This window comes from Bos indicus x Bos taurus, chromosome 8 (genome assembly GCF_003369695.1).
Source record: "Bos indicus x Bos taurus breed Angus x Brahman F1 hybrid chromosome 8, Bos_hybrid_MaternalHap_v2.0, whole genome shotgun sequence".
Classification (NCBI taxonomy): domain Eukaryota; kingdom Metazoa; phylum Chordata; class Mammalia; order Artiodactyla; family Bovidae; genus Bos; species Bos indicus x Bos taurus.
Genome location: NC_040083.1, coordinates 106,542,571 through 106,563,043, shown reverse-complemented (window position 1 = coordinate 106,563,043; position 20,473 = coordinate 106,542,571). Strand labels below are relative to the sequence as shown.

General features: G+C 45.6%; 1 protein-coding gene across 3 annotated transcripts in view; it reads left to right on the top strand.

The window, feature by feature from the left end:
• ASTN2 (astrotactin 2) overlaps window positions 1-20,473 on the top strand; it is a 1,048,656-nt gene that overhangs the window by 145,313 nt on the left and 882,870 nt on the right. For all 3 annotated transcript variants that reach the window (XM_027550640.1, XM_027550639.1, XM_027550638.1), the window contains exon 2: window positions 2,024-2,211. In XM_027550640.1, the coding sequence (XP_027406441.1) occupies window positions 2,024-2,211 (188 nt within the window). The remainder of the gene's footprint in view (window positions 1-2,023; window positions 2,212-20,473) is intronic.

Here is a 20,473-nt window from a genome sequence, read left to right as displayed (position 1 = left end):
CCCCCATGTCATGGAGCAACTTCGTCCTTGTGCCACAACCACTGAAGCACGTGTGCTCTAGAGCCCGTGGTCTGCAGCAAGAGAAGCCGCTTCAGTAAGGAACCTGCACCCCGCAACGTGAGAGTGAACCCAGCTCGCCACAACTGGAGAAAGCCCATGCACAGCAACACAGGCCAGTGCAGCCAAAAATACATATATAAATAAACAAAGTTTTTTTTTTTTTTTTTAAGAAGAAGCCTTTGCAGTAAGCCAGGCAAGAAAGGAGGGTGTCTTGGCTCAGGTGGTACAGTAGAGGAGCTGGGAAGTGCTGCATTTCAGGTGCCTTTTGAAAGATCTCCTGATGGGCTGGATGAGGAGTGGGAGAGAAAGCAGGCAATCAAGAATGTCTCAAGTGTTGTTTTTTTTTTTTTTTAAAGCAGCTGAAGGGTGAATTAGATCCTGTCCCTATTAATAATAATAATGATAATAAATATTAATAGCTAACTTTTTATAGCACTTATTAAGTGGCAGATGCTCTTCCCCTGACTTGATTGTGAATCTGAAGGAGTTAGAGTCTATGGGGGCGGGGGGATGGACGATGCAGGAATAAATCAGTAGCATTTGGTGAACGGATATCATTGTATCATTGCTTCAAGGTGACTGGTTTTAGCTCAGTGTGAGCAGACATGGGGACTGGGGAGAGCTGGCTGGATAAGAAGGTCTAACACGTCCTCCTCAAGCTCACGTGTGTGTGTGTGTGTGTGAACAGGAAGCCTCTGGGGGCTAGGGCAATGTTGTCTCTAGGTCTGCTCCATAGCGTGGTCCAGAGGTCCAAGCCTCATACACTATTAAGGCTACTTATCTATGGATGGATTGATTGCTTCTCTTTCCTACAGTAACTGATTTGAAGAAAGATCTGGTAATTCTCCAAGAACCCCATCACCCTTCCTCTCTATTCACAGGACATGCTGATTGGCCTTGTCCTTCAAAATATTTTCAGGGACATCTCCCTTTAGTAGACCACACGATGGAAGGATTGTAGACTCCAGTGAAAGAAGGCTTTTGGTACCATATGTCCTTGCCCTTCTTATCAAGAAGCTATGTTGGTACAATTACACTGAATGGAAGTACTGCTAAAGTAAAATTTCTTATTTTCAAAGCATCTTCAGAGGGAAAAACAGCCTAGAAGCGAGAGTTAGGAAGTTCAATTTAGGTGACCTTACAAGTGACTAGAAAGTCCTAACTTCCCCTTGGTTATATGAGATCACTGGAGTGGGGAAGTGGGTTTTCGAGTATTTTTCAACCATGGAAGTCTTGGTGCCCATACTTCCTTGTTTGAGAGTACTACCTACGCAGTGTGAGGAGGGGAGTGGAGCTGTGCTGAGTGCAGCAGGAGAAATGGCTCAGAACAACCCACTCGCTAAGCTCCTTTCCCGTAGAGGACGATCCTGAGCCCCTCAGCTGGGCCAAATGTTCTTTGGGGTCTTCCCAGCTCTGAGGTTCTGCATTTCTGCCATGAGCATTTCCAGCTGAGCTTCTGAAGAGTTCACACTCTGAGCTCCCCCTCTTCCCATTCAGGCCCTTCCTTCACCTGCTTATGGTTCCATGGTCTCAGAAGGACGTGCACACCTTCTCCACCTCTTGCTCAGCTTGTTTCCACCTTTGGAGTGGAATGAGTTCTGCTATCATGCATGGTGCTATGGAAGGGGCACCGGGCAGACCTGGGTTCAAATCCTGCTTCTGCCACTCTGTTATTCTGGGATAGCCATGCTACAAGCTAACTGGCCTGTAAATGGAAGTGACAATCTCTGGCTCATGGATTTTTTTAGCTTTTCCCTTTGTATTGGCGTATAGTCAATTAACCACGTTGTGATAGTTTCAGGTGTGAAGCAGAGTGGCTCTGGCTCATAGATTTGGTGCTGGGAAAGGCATCCAGCACAGGGTAGATGCCTTTGGAGCTCCCGAATGCGTGTGGCTCCTCTCCTGCCCGGCGTGCCGAGGCCAGGCCCGCCGCTCACCCAGTGCCTTGCCTCTTGTCTTGCAGAGATGTCGGGCACAGCTGCGGACATCTCGCTGGTCCGCTGGCAGCAGCAGTGGCTGGAGAACGGCACCCTGTACTTCCACGTGTCCACGAGCAGCCCCGGGCAGCTGGCCCAGGCCACCGCCCCCACGCTCCAGGAGCCCTCGGAGATCGTAGAGGAGCAGATGCATATTCTCCACATTTCTGTGATGGTGAGTGAGCAGGAACCCAGGAGGGGGCTTCAGGGAGTTGGGGGGGCGGTGATGGGGAGGGCAAGGTGGAGAGACCATGCCGGGAGGCAAGGGATTGCCAGCAGGTGGAGTGAAGGAGCTGGCTAAGTACGAGAGGTCAGAATGATAAACAGAAGGTCAGATGGATTCTGCGGTGTCACTTGGACTGATGCATACTCGTCCATCATCTGTCAGCTGTGACAAGCTAATTGTGCTTCAGAGGAGAAAGTAAAGGGTCTCCAGCTCCTTGGCCTTTTGGCCGACATCTCTGGGAATAGCTGTTTAACATCTGCCGCGTGCTCAGCCTGCCTGGCTGAGGGCTGAGGTTCAGTGCTCCAGCGCAACTGGCCTTTCCAAGAATGACTGAGCAAACAAAACTGGAGTGGGGCTGCCCTTTCCCAAGCACCCTTGATGTGTTTTAACCCTCACAACACCCTCTTCAGTGTAGACCATGCATGATGGCCCCTGGAGCTGGACTCTGCATAGCCAGGGCTATTACACACCATCTCCCCACTGCACCGCCCCATTACCCTCATTTATATTTGTGAATACTGAGTCAGAGAGCAGAGAAACTAACCCAAAGTCACATAGCTAGGAAGAGATGGAGCTGCTCTTGGGTATTTGAACCCAAGTGTGATGTGTCTGGCTATAAAAACTCAACTATTCTCTACACTCCCTTTTTCAATGCAAGAATTTATTGACCATGTGTCAAGCCCTGCACTGGGAGCATTCATGGGCATTATTTCATTGCATTCTCACCAAGAAGTCAGGCATGCCACCTCCATGTTAGAGATGAAGTTATGGACACAGAGAAGTGAAGTGGCCTCCCATCTCTGTTGGGCTCAGGATCTGGAACTCTGAGCCTGCTGCCTCCTTAAAGAAGGATGCCAGGGCAGAAATCACTGGAATGGTAAGTCTATGATGTATGTAGACTCACATTAACGATGATTTGAAAAGCTGTAATTAATGGCTTTGTACAGTAAATTGAAAAAAAGAATCAAAGTGAAGAATGTACAGGGTCTAACTGGCTCTAGAAAAGATCAGATAATAGCTACAACTGAACTCAAGTCTGGTGCTTTTCACTCCTCAGGCCACTCTACAGTATTTTCTCCTTTTTACCTTTAGCACAGATGCACAAGTGTAGGAAATGTCACTCCTAGCCTACGTGTAAGGAAGGTAGGGCTCAGAGAGGTGAAGTGGTTGGCCTAAGGTCACTCAGCAGAATGGAGCTATGAGCCAGCCCTTCCTTTCTGCCTTTCATTCAGTCGTCAGTGGTACTTACCAAGAACCTGCGATGGAGCGGAGCTGACCTTTCGTCATGGTCTCCGTGCTCCAGGCCCCTCTTAACCCTTACTGTGCATGAGACATTCTCATTAGGGCTGAGTAAGTGCTTGGAAGTTTTCTCTTTTTGGAAAAACACGCACATACCCCAGCCAGACAGCCACGTTAAATTTGGACCTAACGCATGCTCATCACGTGGAGGAACAAATCAAGGCCTTTGTGTTATTCATGGAATGAGTGTGATAGACTTTTCCCATTTTTATATTTAGCGAGTGTTGCAGCCACATGCCAAGCCAAGTGGGTGCCTGCATGCTGACGCTGGGTTGCAAGTTTGTGGGCACTTCTCAGGTGCTTGCTGAGCACCTCGTGCAGGCTGGGGTGCCATCTGACGTGAAGAAGACTGGACAGGGGGCGACTCTTCTTTGAATGTCTGGGAGTGAAACTCGGTTTGGATTCACATTTATTAAGCATTTTCTGTTTCAGCATAGCATTTACTCACCTACATCCTCCCATAACCCAGGGACTTTGACTGAATTATACCAATGATAATACTAGTCTTGCATGGACTTTCTCTGTTTCCACACCCAGTGTTAATGATACTAAATCAGACCTCTCCCCAAAGACTCTCAGTGATCCTTAGTTTTTTTTTTTTTTTTTCTGCTCAGTGAGTTTAGCTTGGAAAGAATTCACCAAGACCCAAAATGTCTCTTGAATTTCCTTGCAATCAAGGATGTGGCTGGTGGAGTAGGTTGTGCAGAGGTTGGCGCTCTCCAGACCCTCCCTGCCTGCTAGCTGGGGTGGCCTAGGCCTTCCACCCTGTGGTCGAACCGGTTCTTTCCCCTTCAGGGCTCCAATACTTTGATCTTTCCCATCCTCACCTTACCCCTCAGCAGACAGAGTCACATCCAGGAACACAGGGGCCTCCTTGGCGTCCGCTGATGGCAGCCCAGCCTCTCAGGGTGGGGATGTCCTCAGAGACCCCTGCCCTCTATCTAGAGGGAGGTGACATGCATTTGTACCTGAGCTCCAGTGCCTGGGTGTAAAATTCCACTCTGCCATGGACACTCTGGGTGATATTGGGCAATGTATTTAACCCTTCTGCCCGCTGTTTTGTCATCTATAAAAATAAGGGTTATGCTAATGCTGTGTAACAGAGCACTTGTGTCAGAGGAGCCTGGCATGCAAGGGCATTAGCTTTTATTATTTGGTACATTTTTATTATCTGGGCTTGCCAGGTGGCACTAGGGGTAAAGAACCTGCCTGCCAATGCAGGAGACCTAAGAGACTTGGGTTCGATCCCTGAGTCGGGAAGATCCCCTGGAGGAGGGCATGGCAACCCACTCCAGTATTCTTGAGTGGAGAATCCCCATGGACTGTAGCCCACCAGGCTACATTCGTAAAGAGCTGGACACAACTAAAGCAACTTAGCACACGCACACACACTTTTATGATGGAGGCAAGCTGATATGTTATACCCATTCATTTTGCAGATGGATAAACTGAGGTCCAGATGCAAGCTAGGACTCCCCATCCAGGCATCTCAGACTCTGTGGCTCAAATTCTGTCCTTGCCATCCTGGCCACAGATAATTCAGCAAAAACAAAAAGCAGTGTTTGCTTCTCCCCACTCCCACCTTCCCCATCTTTTTAATTTAAAAAGGTTTTTTCTTCTTTTAATTTAAAAAATTTAAAAATCCTAAACATTTAAAATGGCATTCATGGGCCTTCCCTGACAGTCAAGTGGTTAAGACTCGCTGCTTCCAGAAGGGACTCTCCATGCCCCAGCTAAGATTTCTGCTGGAACTAAAGATACCACGTGCCTCAAGGAAGACGGAAGACCCATAGGCTGCAACTAAAACCCAGCATAGCTTAATAAATAAATGAGTGACTGAATAAATAAATAAAAATGTCATTCCTGGTGGCTGGGTTCTGCCCTCCCATTTCACAGATGAAAAATTTGAGACTAAGTGAGTTCCTCAGACTTGCCTAAGGCTGAAAGTGAAAAGTGGAAGTTAGTTACTTAGTCATTTCCAACTCTTTATGACCCCATGGACTGTAGCCCACCAAGCTTGTCTATGGAATTCTCCAGGCAAGAATATTGGAGTGGGTTGCCATTTCCTTCTCCAGGGGATCTTCCCAACCCAGAGATCGAACCCAGGTCTCCTGCTGGCTCTGTTGGGGCCAGGATTTTCCAAGACTCCAAACCCATGTCACAGGGCTGTTGAGGACACTGTGACTCTCCCTCTGTCCAACTCTGCACTGCCATTATCTCCAGTGAAGGTCTGAGATGGTTTGGGAGGAGACCAAACCATCCAGTCACATCTCAGAGAAATCTGGCGGTCCAGGTCAGTGTTTTTCATCCACTTACTTGGGCATAAATATCCTGCGCACCCATGCAGAGCAACCAGCTCCAGCTCAGTCACTGGAACCTGCGACAATCCATGCCTGCTGGAGTGGAACCAGCATGTCCTTTCCGGCTTGTTGAGCGTCTGCTTTATCCCAGGAGGTTGCATCATCTGACTATTAATATCCCAAGGGTCAGGCAACAAGGAGGTACTTGGTGGACGCCTGGGCAGAGGACGAGAGTAGGGGGTCATTCATCTAGTCTGCGGCTTTAGCTTCAGCTACCCTGAGCAGTCACATGCCTGCCTCAGGCATGCAGGGAGAATGATGGATGCAGAGAACAGAGCAGAGGTTTGGAAGACACTGTCTTTCTTGCTTCCTACTTCCTGACGGTTTTACTCTGGGGACTCCCCTCTCCTCTTTGAGCCTCGGTTTCTTTATAAAACAACTGATCCTTCCAGTCTCACAGGATGAGTGAGAAGAGCATAAGAAACATATATAAAGAGTACCCAATATCCATCTGGCACATCATAGGCACATAATAATAGTGGTTACTACTATTACAGTTGCAAGTGTTTAAAATACTCTAACATAGGACAAGAGATGTTGGATTTTGTCTTGTTTTCTCTGCTATCTTGCTATCTGATCTAGAGAAATATTCACAATACCTGGCATTTATTGAGAACTTACAACATGCCAGGTAATGTTTGATTTACATGCATTGTTAAATTTAATCCTCACAGCATATCCTAAGGTGGACACTGTTATTATGTTTATTTCATAGATGTGGATCCTGAACTGCTAATACTTATCAATAGCTACCAGTGTGAGCTGGTCAAGGTTAAATGGCAAAGCCAATATTTCGTTTGTAGAGGTGGGTCCTCTGCCCTTTACCTGTAGACCATCCTTTCTCTTCTCTCTGCATTAGTTGCTGACTTAAAGTATAAAATATTATGGACAAATTGATGCATAGACCCCCACCTTATTTGGAATCTATGAACATGTTACTAAGAGGGGTTATGACTTGGGTGTCAATGCCAAGGTTAAACAGTTATCTCTCTATGGCCTTGGCCACGTCAAACTCATCTGTAAAACTGGGGTAATATTTTCTAATTCTTAGATTTTTTTTTTCAAAGTACTGAATAAGGTCATGCATGCAAAGGTTCTGCATAATAAAACTAATGGCTACCCTCACCAAGAGCTTGTAAAGGACCCAACTTTTAAAGTTTGATGCCAGGCACAATGTAGTAACACGTGCATCATTCATTGAATTGTTCTGGCCCCTGTATAAGACTGGGCTGTCCCCTGTGGCTCAGCAGGTAAAGAATTCGCCTGCAATGAGGGACACCTGGGTTCGCTCCCTGGGCTGGGAAGATCCCCTGGAGAAGGGAAAGGCTATCTACTCCAGTATTCTGGCCTGAAGAATTCCATGGACTGTACAGTCCATGGGGTCACAAAGAGTCGGACACGACTGAGCGACTTCCGTGTTCACTTTCTATAAGATAGGCACTGCTCTTGTCCCTCATTTACAGATGAGGAACCTGGGAGTCGGTGAGATTTTGTAACTTGCTGAAGTTCACCTCACCAGTGAGCACCAGTGCTGGAATCCCAGCTTGTCTGCAGAGAATCTTTGCCCTTGACATGATTCTGCGTGGTTCAGGGCTCGAGATTTAGTAAGTGCTTACAAAGTGATACCTCGTATTAAAGTGTTAGCTGTAGAGACCACAGTAATGAGTATTGTTGGCAAAATGTTTTGAGCAAAAGGATGAAGGAAACATTTGATCTGATGTGTGAAAAGGAAGACGTTTGAGGACTTGTTTCTTTCAAAGGGACCGGCCCACAGAAAATAGCAGAGATTTGTACTGCTGGCTACTGGTGGGGGCGGGGGGGGGGTGTGGTTACAGAGGACCAACCTTTCAAAGTGTTTGAGTTCTCCAGAAATGGAGGGGACTGAGTCATAGGTAGTGAGTTCCTTGACTCTGGGGGTATGCAAGCAAAGGCTCGAAGCCCTATCTGTCAGGATTTTGAGAGAAATAATGGTTAAATTAGAAGACTATTGTAGTTCCTTCAAACTTAGATCTATGATTCTATGTAATAATAATCATAGGAAAATACTTTAAGGATTAGAAACTGCCACATAAATCTAAGAAATTATTACCATTCTTGATCAGTAGCTTTGTTTAAAGGATCCGTGTGATATGGGGATCATACTTTTTAAAGCTTTCTGTGAAAAAATGGCTTTTGATCATTTCCCCAACTGTTGTGTTTACTCACTCACAGCATATGATGCATTCCTTAGTCCATTGATTTACTCATTCAATCATGCAGTGCTTTCCTTACCCACTAAACCCAACAGTGAAAATCCTATCTGCTGGAAATATGGAAAAAAAAAGAAAAAAGGCTTTAACAAAATCAACCATGGGCTCAGAACAAGCCAACTCTGCAATTATAGAGGGATGGTACGGGGAGGGAGGTGAGAGGGGGGTTCAGGATTGGGAACACGTGTACACCTGTGGCAGATTCATGTTGATGTATGGCAAAACCAATACAATATTGTAAAGCAATTAGCCTGTAATTAAAATAAATAAATTTAAATTTAAAAAAAAGTGGATCCTACACTGTAAGTTGTATTCCTGAAAAACTAGTTTTCTAAACAACCAAGTTTTAGAAGGTTCTAAGTTAGACTTGAAATATTGTGTTTACTTTTGGGGATCATATGCTAAGAGAAACAATAATTAACTAGAAAATTTATGAGAAAATAATCAAGACAGCAAAAGATCTTATCATAATGCTAACAAGCACTTTTATAATGCTTGGTTAGTGTTAAGGTCAGGCTTCACTGATAGCTCAGTTGGTAAAAAATCTGCCTGCAATGCAGGAGACCCCAGTTCGATTCCTGGGTCGGGGCAATCTGCTGGAGAAAGGATAGGCTACCCACTCCAGTATCCTGGCCTAGAGAATTCAGTGGACTGTTAGCCAATGGGGTCTCAAAGAGTTGGACACAACTGAATGACTTTCACTTCACTTCAGTGTTATAGTCATTGCCAGATTAACTCATTTAATCCTATGATCATCCTAATTCAATAGGTGTCATTACTCCTGTTACACTTTTGAGGAAATGTAGGTGTAAAGAATGTAACTGCCCTGCAAGGACTGTAGACCTGGGACCCCAAGGACTGGAGCTGACTTACTGGCCTTGGGACTTGGGCACGTTCCTTCTCTCTGCTTCTTCTGTTTAGTCATCAACAGTGGGGTGAGGATGGAGGTACCTGCCCACAGATGCTGCGTGAGGATCAGCTGAGGTGATGCACGTGAAGCCCCTGTGCCAGAGCCTGACGTGTAGTCAGCTTGTAATCTGTGGGGAGACTCTGCTGCTTACAAGCGTGCATTTCCCATGGCTGCTATCACCGTGCATCATAGCCTGAATGACTTAAACAACTGAAATGTGTTGCCTCACTGTCTTGGAGGATAGAGCTCTGAGATCAAGATGTGGGCAGACCACGATGTGGATCTGATCCAGACCTCTTCCCTAACTTTTGGTCAAGGCACCTGGGCTGGTGGCAGGAAGACTCTATTCTTCATGGTATTCTCCATGGTAGAAGTCTGTCTCCATGTCCAGATTTTCTTTTTTTCCCCTTTTTTAATTGTTTAAATTATGAAAGTATGACAACATATTTATAGGAGACTTGAAAAATACAGAACAAAGTTATATATAGTTCCACTGTGTATTACAATTTTTTAAGCAGATAAATTAAGATCTTTTTGTTGGAATTTCAGTATCAAACTCTCAAAAATTAGTAGACAGAATATGCAGGGAAGTAGAAGGATATAGTAGACCTGAAAAGCACCATGAACCAATTCAACATAATTAAGCAAATTTTCTCCTTTTTATAAGGATACAGGTTATATTGATTGAGGTCCACCTAATGACATCATCATAACTTGATTATGTATGTATCCAATATTCATATAAGGTCACGTTCTGAGGTACTGGGGATTTAGAGTCCAACATTTTTTTTTTTGGCGGGGGACGGGGGGCGGGGGGCACAATTCAACTTATAACAATAAGCATTATTGCTGTGCTATTTACATGGTGGCTCAGCTGGTAAAGAGTCCACCTGCAATGTGGGAGACCTGGGTTCGATCCCTGGGTTGGGAAGATCCCCTGCGGGAGGGCATGGCAACCCACTCCAGTATTCTGGCCTGGAGAGCCCATGGGGTCACAGAGTTGGATATGACTGAACAACTTTCACTTTATTTAACATTAATGAAGGATGCACAGGTCAACCAGCATGGGAGAACACAAAGCCTTCCAGAGAGCAGGCAAAGTAGAAGGGGAAACATCTTGACTAAGAGGAATATTTTTTAAAAGATGGCAGGGAAATCGAGTAGTAGGAAGACCATGTGATACACATAGCACAAGGAACCCTGGCCTGGGACTTGGCTGTCCCGGTGCTGCTGCTCACAGGCTCCGTGACCTTGTGCGGGTCCCATTCTCTTCTCAGTGTTATTGAAAGTGAAAGTGAAGTCGCTCAGTCGTGTCTAACTCTTGGCGACCCCATGGACTATAGCCCACCAGGCTCCTCTGTCCATGGGATTCTCCAGGCAAGAATACTGGAGTGGGTTGCCATTTCCTTCTCCAGGGGCTCTTCCCCACTCAGGGATCGAACCCGGGTCTCCTGCATTGCAGGCAGATGCCTTACCCTCTGAGCCACACAAAGAACCCTGGCCTGGGACTTGGCTGTCCTGGCGCTGCTGCGCACATGCTCCGTGACCTTGTGCGGGCCCCGTTCTCTTCCCAGCCTTATTATCCTGTCTGTGAGTTGAGATCCTCAAGCTTCTATATGTTGCCAAGACAAGATGAAGTTTGGAAGTACAAACATCTCAAGTACATTTTTATATGTGTACTATGCCTCATGAATCATATTTTCCCCCAGAAAACATTTTTCTTGAAATTTTAAAAATCACAAATCCTTTTTTTTGGGTTGTTTTTAAGAAATGTACATCACATGAACCTTGAAGTTTGTCCATGACTTGCCTCAACAACAAAGATTCACTAAAAGCCTGCAGGATCTCTGGGCTTATGGGAAGGTTGGGAGAATAAGGCATGGCTTCCATCCTGAAGGAAATATGGTCTGTCTCCCACAACATGCAGGGGTGCAGAGCAGGGAAGGAGTATGAGCAGAGGGTGGTGTCAGTATGTCTGGTTTCAAGTTTAGACTGTGCCTCATGCCAGCTGTAGAGATTTGGATAAACCTTCACCTCTGAACTGCTTGTTAGGACACTTGCAAAATGGAAATAAAGTTAAAATTGTCACATTGAACTGAGGTCATGCACAGGAAAGCACTTGGCTAGGTTTTTGCTCAAAGCTATAGTACGATAGTTTGGTTGAAGTATCGGAGCTGGAAACACCTTAGCCCTTGTGGCATCCAATTCTTGAGATGTCAGCCTTTGCTTACTTTTCTATGGACAGATCATCCTGAATCTCAGTGACTGACCCACAGTGCCCTATTTCTCATGCACGGTCTATGTCAGCAGCCGCAGTCGTGGTGGCTCAGATCTTCTGTCTTCTCATTCTGCAACTGTGGCTGACGGGGAGCCCTAGCTTGAGACGTTTGGTTTTCGTGGCAGAGGGAATGAATGGGAGAGTGGGCAGACATCTATTCTGGCTCTTGAAACAAATGCTTAAATATGTGTTCTCACATTCTGTGGGCCAGAGCACGTCCTGTGGCCATGCTCGAGGCCAGTGGCAGGAGTGTGCAGTCCTATATGGAGAATGAGCTTGTGGACAATTACAAACAGCAATGGAAGATACCCCAACCTTCATTTTACAGATGGAGAAAAATGAGGTCAGAAAATGGACATTTTCCATATATCAACTCCATTTGTCTGAGCTGACGGTCCAGCCCAGATGAAGAGGGTTGACGTGGCATCCCTGAGATTCATCTAAAAAACAGGGCCTGGAGCCAAAAATAAATGCAGGATGAGAACATGCGTAAGAAAAAAGATCTGCACAATGTGAGACAGAGGAGAGATACACAGATCAAAAAAAAAAAAAAAAAAAACACACAGACATTCACCAATATTTATTGAGCGACTATTGTGTACCAGATATATAGAAGCTACCAGCAGTGGAGAGAAATGAAACAGAAAAACATGTATAATATCATGTATGAAACGAGTCGCCAGTCCAGGTTCAATGCATGATGCTGGATGCTTGGGGCTGGTGCACTGGGATGACCCAGAGGGAGGGTACAGGGAGGGAGAAGGGAGGAGGGTTCAGGATGGGGAACACAGGTATACCTGTGGCGGATTCATTTCAGTATTTGGCAAAACTAATACAATATTGTAAAGTTTAAAAATAAAATAAAATTAAAAAGGGAGCCAAGGGCAATGAGGGAGATGTAGAAAAAGAAAGGGAAATCGGCAAGAACAGACAGAAAAGGACTTAGCAGTGAAAGCAGAGGCAGGGAAGGAGGAAACGGCAGAGAGGTAAACAGGGAAGGAGAAGTAGGGGAGTGAGCGGGACCAAACCGAATCCAGTCCCCAGAAAGAGCCATGGAGGGTGGGCTGAAGGGGTGAACAAGGGGCGGTCGGAGTGAGGAGGAGGCTGAGGCGGAAGTCTGGAAGATGAGGGCAACTCCCAGCAGAGATGAGGAGGGTCTGAGCGGGGCTCCTGGGCCAGCAGCTCTGAGAAGAGGCGGCAGAGTTGAAGCAGGGTGGGGTTGCAGTGACATGTCCTGGAAGTGAGGGGCAGGAAGGTCCAGATCCTTTAGAGTGGCAATGTGGGGAGAGGCCAGATGGGCTGACAGAAAAACTCAAGGAGAATGTCCTGTCCACGGCTACTTGCTACTTGCTTTTTCTTCCAGCCTCTTGTCCCCATTTCCTTCAAGAACCTGGGGCTAAGGACTTCCCTGGTGGTTCAGTGGTTAAGATTTTATCTCTCAACATGGGGATGTGGGTTCAATCGCTGGTTTGGGAACTAGGATCCCACATGCCTTGGGGCCACTAAGCCCAGTGCCACAACTAGAGATCCCATGCACCACAACAAGAGAAGGCTCAGTGCCACAGTGAAGACCCAGCACAGCCAAAAAACGAAACAGGAGCGAGCCTGGGGCTTTTGGCTTTTGTATCTTAAAAGAGGCTTGTGCAAGCTTCCCAGTGGGAAGGATGGGCTGTGGAGAAAAGCGTCTTGCTTTTGGTGTGTTCTCATGACAGGGAATGAATGAATGGAGTGTGTGCACAAATGGGGTGCCTTGTTCCCACTGCTTACTCCCCTCCCCCGTGCCTTGAGTCCATCTGCAGTAAAAATCAAGGTGGGCTTAGCTTTTGGTTCACTGGCCCTTATACCTCTCTCTCCAGTTAATTCCTCCCTCTCCTCATCTTCAGAAGGCAGCTTGGTCTGGTGGAAGCAAGCAATATGTGTTTGGAGACAGACAGGTGTGGATTCAAATCGTTCCTGTATTGCTGTTTGACCTTAGACATATTGCTGAAATTCTGTGATTCTTACTTTCTCCTGAATTTCCAGGGAGGCTGTGGATCACTCATTCATGGAACTCATGGGAGAAATAAATGATAAAATACACATGGGGTGTCTTAGAACAGTGCTCTGAGAAAACACCTTTCTTTTGGCTTCTAAAAATTCCTTCCGATTCACCATTTTCATACCGTTCATGGGGTCCTCAAGGCAAGAACACTGAAGTGGTTTGCCATTCCCTTCCCCGCTGGACCGTGTTTTGTCAAAACTCCCCACCATGGACCATCCATCTTTGTTGGCCCTGCATGGCATGGTCCAGAGTTTCACTGAGTTACTCAAGGCTGTGATCCATGTGATCATTTTTGTTTTCTGTGATTGTGGTTTTCAGTCTGTCTGCCTTCTGATGCCTGAGGATAAGAGGCTTGTGCAAGCTTCCTGATGGGAAGGACTGGCTGTGGGGAAAATTGGGTCTTGCTCTGGCGGGCAGGGCCATGCTCAGCAAATCTTTAATCCAGTTTTCTGCTGATGGGTGGGGTTGTGCCCCCTCCCTGTAGTTTGGCCAGAGATGGCCCAGTCCTGGAGTCTTCGGTCTCTATGGTAGGGCTAATGGTGACCTCCTCCAAGGGGATGCCACACCCCCCAGGGCTGCTGCTGCCAGTGCCCCTGACCCCTGGGCAGGCCACTGGGTTTGGCCTTGGAAAGCATCCTTTGAACCAGGTTGAGTAGGAGTCATTAAGAATATTGACTCCAAAATACTGATATAAATAATTGACTAAGTAACTAAATGGGATAGAAGACATAGCTCTTTCTTACAGTGGGATTCTACTTAATAAATGTAGAAGGAAAGAAGTAACTAGAAAATCACCATTAGACCGTCACCACTGTAATAATTACTGCCGACAAGATCCACCGATGTATACTAAAATTAATGGGTGAAACCTTAAGAAGCAGCAGGATGTTTGCAGTCTCAAAGAATTAACACCCCCCTCCTGGATGTGTATTAATTACAAAAAGAAACTAGTGACTTTACAGTGGAATAATCTGGCAGATACCACCTGCACTGGTTGCCTAGGGCTGCTATGACAAATAACCGAACACTGCGGGGCTTAAAACAACAGAAAACTGATGCTTTTGCAGTTTTGGAGGCCAGAAGTCCAAAATCAAGGTGACATCCCGGCCTCATGCTCTCCGGGGCTCTGGGGGACAAGCCAGTCCTTGCTGCTTCCAGGTTATGGTGGCTCCTTCATTCCCTGGCTTGTGGCAATGTAATTTCAATTTCTTCTTTCATCTGCATCTCACCTTCTCCTCTGTGTCCTGTCTTCTGTGTCTCTCATAAGGACATGTGTCAGTGGATTGAGGATTCACCTGGATCATTCAGAACCATCTCCTCCTTTCAAGATCCCTGAGTTAATTACAGCTGTAAACACAAGGTTACACTCACAGATTCTCGGCATTAGGATGTAGACATATCTTGTGGGTTTCCACCCACTACACCACCTTAACCAAACGACCCAAGCTAGCATCACTAGGAGTAAGACATATCAACAACCCAAATCCCCTGTTAGGAAGGATTGAAAAGGGCACAGAGACATTTCTCTGCCTTCCTTGTCACAAACGGCGTAACGTGATTCTCAGCATGAGAAAAGAGCTTCCCTGGTGGCTCAGCCAATGCAGGAGACTCGGGTTGTGTCCTGATCTGGGAGGATTCCCACATGCTGCTGAACAGCTAACCCCATGCACCACAAGTATGGGCTCTCCAGGTGGTGCTAATGGTCAAGGATCTGCCTGCCAATGCAGGAGATGCAAGAGACGAGGGTTCAATCCCTGAGTCAGGAGAATCCCCGGGAGCAGAAAATGGCAACCTGTTCTAGTATTCTTGCCAGGAAGATTCCAGGGACAGAGGAGCCTGGTGGGCTACAGTCCATGGCATTGCGAAGAATCAGACAAAACTGAGCACATGAAGTGAGGGGCATGGTACAGAACAGCTGACCAACACTCTTCACAAGTGTTAAGATCATGAAAGTCAGGGAAGACCGAGGGGTTGTAAATAAGAGAAGACTATGGATGGAGGAGCCTGGTGGGCTGCAGTCCATGGGGTCGCGAAGAGTTGGACACGACTGAGCGACTTCACTTTCACTTTTCACTTTCATGCATTGGAGAAGGAAATGGCAACCCATTCCAGTGTTCTTGCCTGGAGAATCCCAGGGAAGGGGGAGCCTGGTGGGCTGCTGTCTGTGGGGGTCGCACAGAGTCAGACATGACTGAAGCAACTTAGCAGCAGCAACAACAGCAGGTAGACTCAAAAAACATGATAATAATGCTAGGACTTCCTTGCCAGTCCAGTGGTTGAGACTCAGTGCTTCCAATGCAGGGGATGTGAGTTCAATCCCTTGTTGAAGAACTAAGATTCCACATGATATGTGACTTGGCCAAAAAATTAAAAAAAAAAAAAAGCATGCAAAATTAAAAAAAAAAATACTGTCATTTAGGATCCTGGATTAGACCCTAGGCCAAAAAGAGAACATTGGTGGAAAACCTAGTGAAATCTAAATATATTGTGTAGTTTAGTGATGAGGTGCAATCATCGTTAGCTTCCAGGTTTTGATTATTCTACAGCTGTCTATCTGTATCCATGGGAGATTGGTTATAGGACCCTCCTATAGAACCCAAAATTCATGGATGCTCAAATTCTTTAGATAAAATGATGTAGTGAACTTGGTGCTCTGTATCCATGGATTCTGCATCCGTGGATTGAGCTAACAGAGGATTGGTTGAATCCATGACTGCAGAACCTGCAGATAAAGAGGCCCAGCTGTATTTTGTTATGAGAAATGTTACCTTTAGGGGGAAATGAGTAAAGACTATACAGGAACTCTCTGTACTAACTTCTCATGAGTCTATACTTTGTTGTTGTCGTTTGGTCCCTAAATCATGTCGGAACTCTTTGAGACCCCATGGAATGAAGCTCACCCGCCTCTTCTGTCCATGGGATTTCTCCCGCAAGAACACTGGAGCGGGCTGGCATTTTCTTCTCCAGGGGATCTTCCCGACCCAGGGTCCAAATCCACGTCTCCTGCTTGGCAGGTGGATTCACTACCACTGAGCCACGTGGAAGCTGGTCTGTAATGATTTCAGTATAAAAGAGCTAAAAGAGTATTGCATCTGGAACGGGACTGCCTGGGGTAGACCCTGGTCTTAGCACTGAACCCTCAGTGTGACACTGGTTACATTACTTTCCCCATGCCTCAGTTTCCCCTTCTGTAAAATATGATATTATAGTGTTTAACCTCCTGGAATTAAATGAAGTCACATGTGTAAACTCTCCACAGATGTTGTATCATCAGTTTCATTAACACTGCTGCTGTTCTGGTTTCTATTTCACCAGTGATAAAACCAAAGTCTCGACAGTGAAGGCCACTCTCTTCTGATATCACATAACCAATGCCTGAGCCCAGAATTAAACAATTTCTGATTCCAAGTGATCACTCTCCTCTGTAACATTGGGTTGCCCAGAAAGTTCTTTTGGTTTTTCCATAAGATGGTACAAAAACTCAAACTAACTTTTTGGCCAACCCAATATTTCTTCTTTTACAGAAGCGAGGATGGGTAAGGATGTTTTAGAGGTCCATCGCCATGGTCATTTAATTGGTACCTGACTCAACACCGAAATCAGATTGATTATATTCTTTGCAGCCAAAGATGGAGAAGCTCTATATAGTCAGAAAAAACAAGACCAGGAGCTGACTGTGGCTCAGATCATGAACTTCTTATTGCCAAATTCAGACTTAAATTGAAGAAAGTAGGGAAAACCACTAGACCATTTAGGTATGACCTAAATCAAATCCCTTATGATTATACAGTGGAAGTGAGAAATAGATTTAAGGGCCTAGATCTGATAGATAGAGTGCCTGATGAGCTATGGAATGAGGTTCGTGACATTGTACAGGAGACAGGGATCAAGATCATCCCCATGGAAAAGAAATGCAAAAAAGCAAAATGGCTGTCTGGGGAGGCCTTACAAATAGCTGTGAAAAGAAGAGAAGCAAAAAGCAAAGGAGAAAAGGAAAGATATAAGCATCTGAATGCAGAGTTCCAAAGAATAGCAGGAAGAGATAAGAAAGCCTTCCTTAGCAATCAATGCAAAGAAATAGAGGAAAACAACAGAATGGGAAAGACTAGAGATCTCTTCAAGAAAATTAGAGATACCAAGGGAACATTTCATGCAAAGATGGGCTCAATAAAGGACAGAAATGGTATGGACCTAACAGAAGCAGAAGATATTAAGAAGAGATGGCAAGAATACACAGAAGAACTGTACAAAAAAGATCTTCATGACCCAGATAATCACGATGGTGTGATCACTCACCTAGAGCCAGCCATCCTGGAATGTGAAGTCAAGTGGGCCTTAGAAAGCATCACTACGAACAAAGCTAGTGGAGGTGATGGCATTCCAGTTGAGCTATTTCAAATCCTGAAAGATGATGCTGTGAAAGTGCTGCACTCAATATGCCAGCAAATTTGGAAAACTCAGCAGGGGCCACAAGAATGGAAAAGGTCAGTTTTCATTCCAATCCCAAAGAAAGGCAATGCCAAAGAATGCTCAAACTACCGCACAATTGCACTCATCTCACACGCTAGTAACGTAATGCTCAAAATTCTCCAAGCCAGGCTTCAGCAATATGTGAACCATGAACTTCCTGATGTTCAAGCTGGTTTTAGAAAAGGCAGAGGAACCAGAGATCAAATTGCCAACATCTGCTGGATCGTGGAAAAAGCAAGAGAGTTCCAGAAAAACATCTATTTCTGCTTTATTGACTATGCCAAAGCCTTTGACTGTGTGGATCACAATAAACTGTGGAAAATTCTGAAAGAGATGAGAATACCAGACCACCTGATCTGCCTCTTGAGAAATTTGTACGCAGGTCAGGAAGCAACAGTTAGAACTGGACATGGAACAACAGACTGGTTCCAAATAGGAAAAGGAGTCCATCAAGGCTGTATATTGTCACCCTGTTTATTTAACTTATATGCAGAGTACATCATGAGAAACGCTGCACTGGAAGAAACACAAACTGGAATCAGGGTTGCCAGGAGAAATATCAATAACCTCAGATATGCAGATGACACCACCCTTATGGCAGAAAGTGAAGAGGAACTAAAAAGCCTCTTGATGAAGGTGAAAGTAGAGAGTGCAAAAGTTGGCTTAAAGCTCAACATTCAGAAAACTAAGATCATGGCATCTGGTCCCATCACTTCCTGGGAAATAGATGGGGAAACAGTGGAAACAGTGTCAGACTTTATTTTTCTGGGCTCCAAAATCACTGCAGATGGTGACTGCAGCCATGAAGTTAAAAGACGCTTACTCCTTGGAAGGAAAGTTATGACCAACCTAGATAGCATATTCAAAAGCAGAGACATTACTTTGCCAACAAAGGTTCATCTAGTCAAGGCTATGGTTTTTCCTGTGGTAATGTATGGATGTGAGAGTTGGACTGTGAAGAAGGCTGAGTGCAGAAGAATTGATGCTTTTGAACTGTGGTGTTGGAGAAGACTCTTGAGAGTCCCTTGGAGTGCAAGGAGATCCAACCAGTCCATTCTGAAGGAGATCAGCCGTGGGATTTCTTTGGAAGGAATGATGCTAAAGCTGAAACTCCAGTACTTTGGCCACCTCATGTGAAGAGTTGACTCCCTTGAAAAGACTCTGATGCTGGGAGGGATTGGGGGCAGGAGAAGGGGACAACAGTGTATGAGATGGCTGGATGGCATCACTGACTCGATGGACATGAGTCTGAGTGAACTCTGGGAGTTGGTGATGGACAGGGAGGCCTGGCATGCTGCGGTTGATGGGTTCACAAAGAGTCAGACACGACTGAGCAACTGATCTGATCTTATCTGTGTATTGTTGAGGCAGGACTGACCTTGGTCTGTGGAGGAAAGTAACACCTTTCAAAGTGATGAAATCACATATTTCAGACTTAGGTCCCCCCCGCCCCCGCTTCCAAACAAAAACAGCTCTTATAAAACTCCTGTAGTCCAACTCCTTCATTTTAGAATGAAAGAAAATACAGAAACTAAGTCTATAGCTCTCAAAGAGGGACTTGGTGAAAGTCATGTGGCAGGTCAGTGACAGAGCTGGCCTTTCCATCTACAGATAGATCTCTGATTGTCAGTGTGTGTGTGTGTGTGTCCGTCGCCTCTATGGCACCACACTTTCTAGACCTCCCCCAGCTGTGATCTGAACTCAGCAGACAACCCCTCATTCCGTGCCATGGGAGGCGTAAACACCCAGGTTCGGCACAACCGTATTTCACTTCACTGTGGTAATCATCCTGCCTGCGGATCCACAAGTACAGTCAAACAATTACCCAATTCAAACTTCTGCTGCTAATGTTCCCCAGCTCAAGGGCGTCTTTAATAGCAAAATAATACTTGTTTTTTCTTCCTTCCCTCTCTGTTTTTTCCTAATCTCTCCCTGATGAGACATAACATTAATTACAGTAGTTAACAGAATTCTGTCTCTGTTACTGCCTGCCACCTTCTCCATCCTGCCTTCTGCCTCCAACATTTCTCTCGTGAATGAAGGGAGGGGAGTCTATGCAGATGAAGGATTGTCTGTATTTACCTTTTTTCTGCCCACCTCCTTGGTGCTGAATCTTAAGTCGGGCAGAATCAATATTTTCATGGGGGGAGGGGGGCGTGTGCGGGAGTGTGAATGTGTGTGTGTGCTCTGTTTGTGTGTGCCTGCTTCATAATCTAGCTGTCATTTTGAGCTAATTGTGTTGTTTCCTCTTGTGTGGAAGGAAATCTTATCTGTTTTGGATTAAAATTCAATGAAGGTCATAGCGGCTGGAAAACTTAGCAGACTGCTGCAATTAATGTTCATTTGGCTTTGATAAATTGGAACATTCCCCTCAATAGGACTGGAGTGGATTTCAGAGGCAATAATTCTTCCATTAACTCAATGATTCCGCCTGTGATGGAGGACCTTGTCCTGCTTTTGTTTGTCATCTGTCACTTCGAGGATCTGGGCATATGTTGGAGATGATTTATCATGATTGCAGTGCCTGCATGTATCAAAGCATTTAAAACCTCAAATTATTTTTGCCCCCCTGTAAATTGCTTGATTAAACAAAGTGTGAGGTTG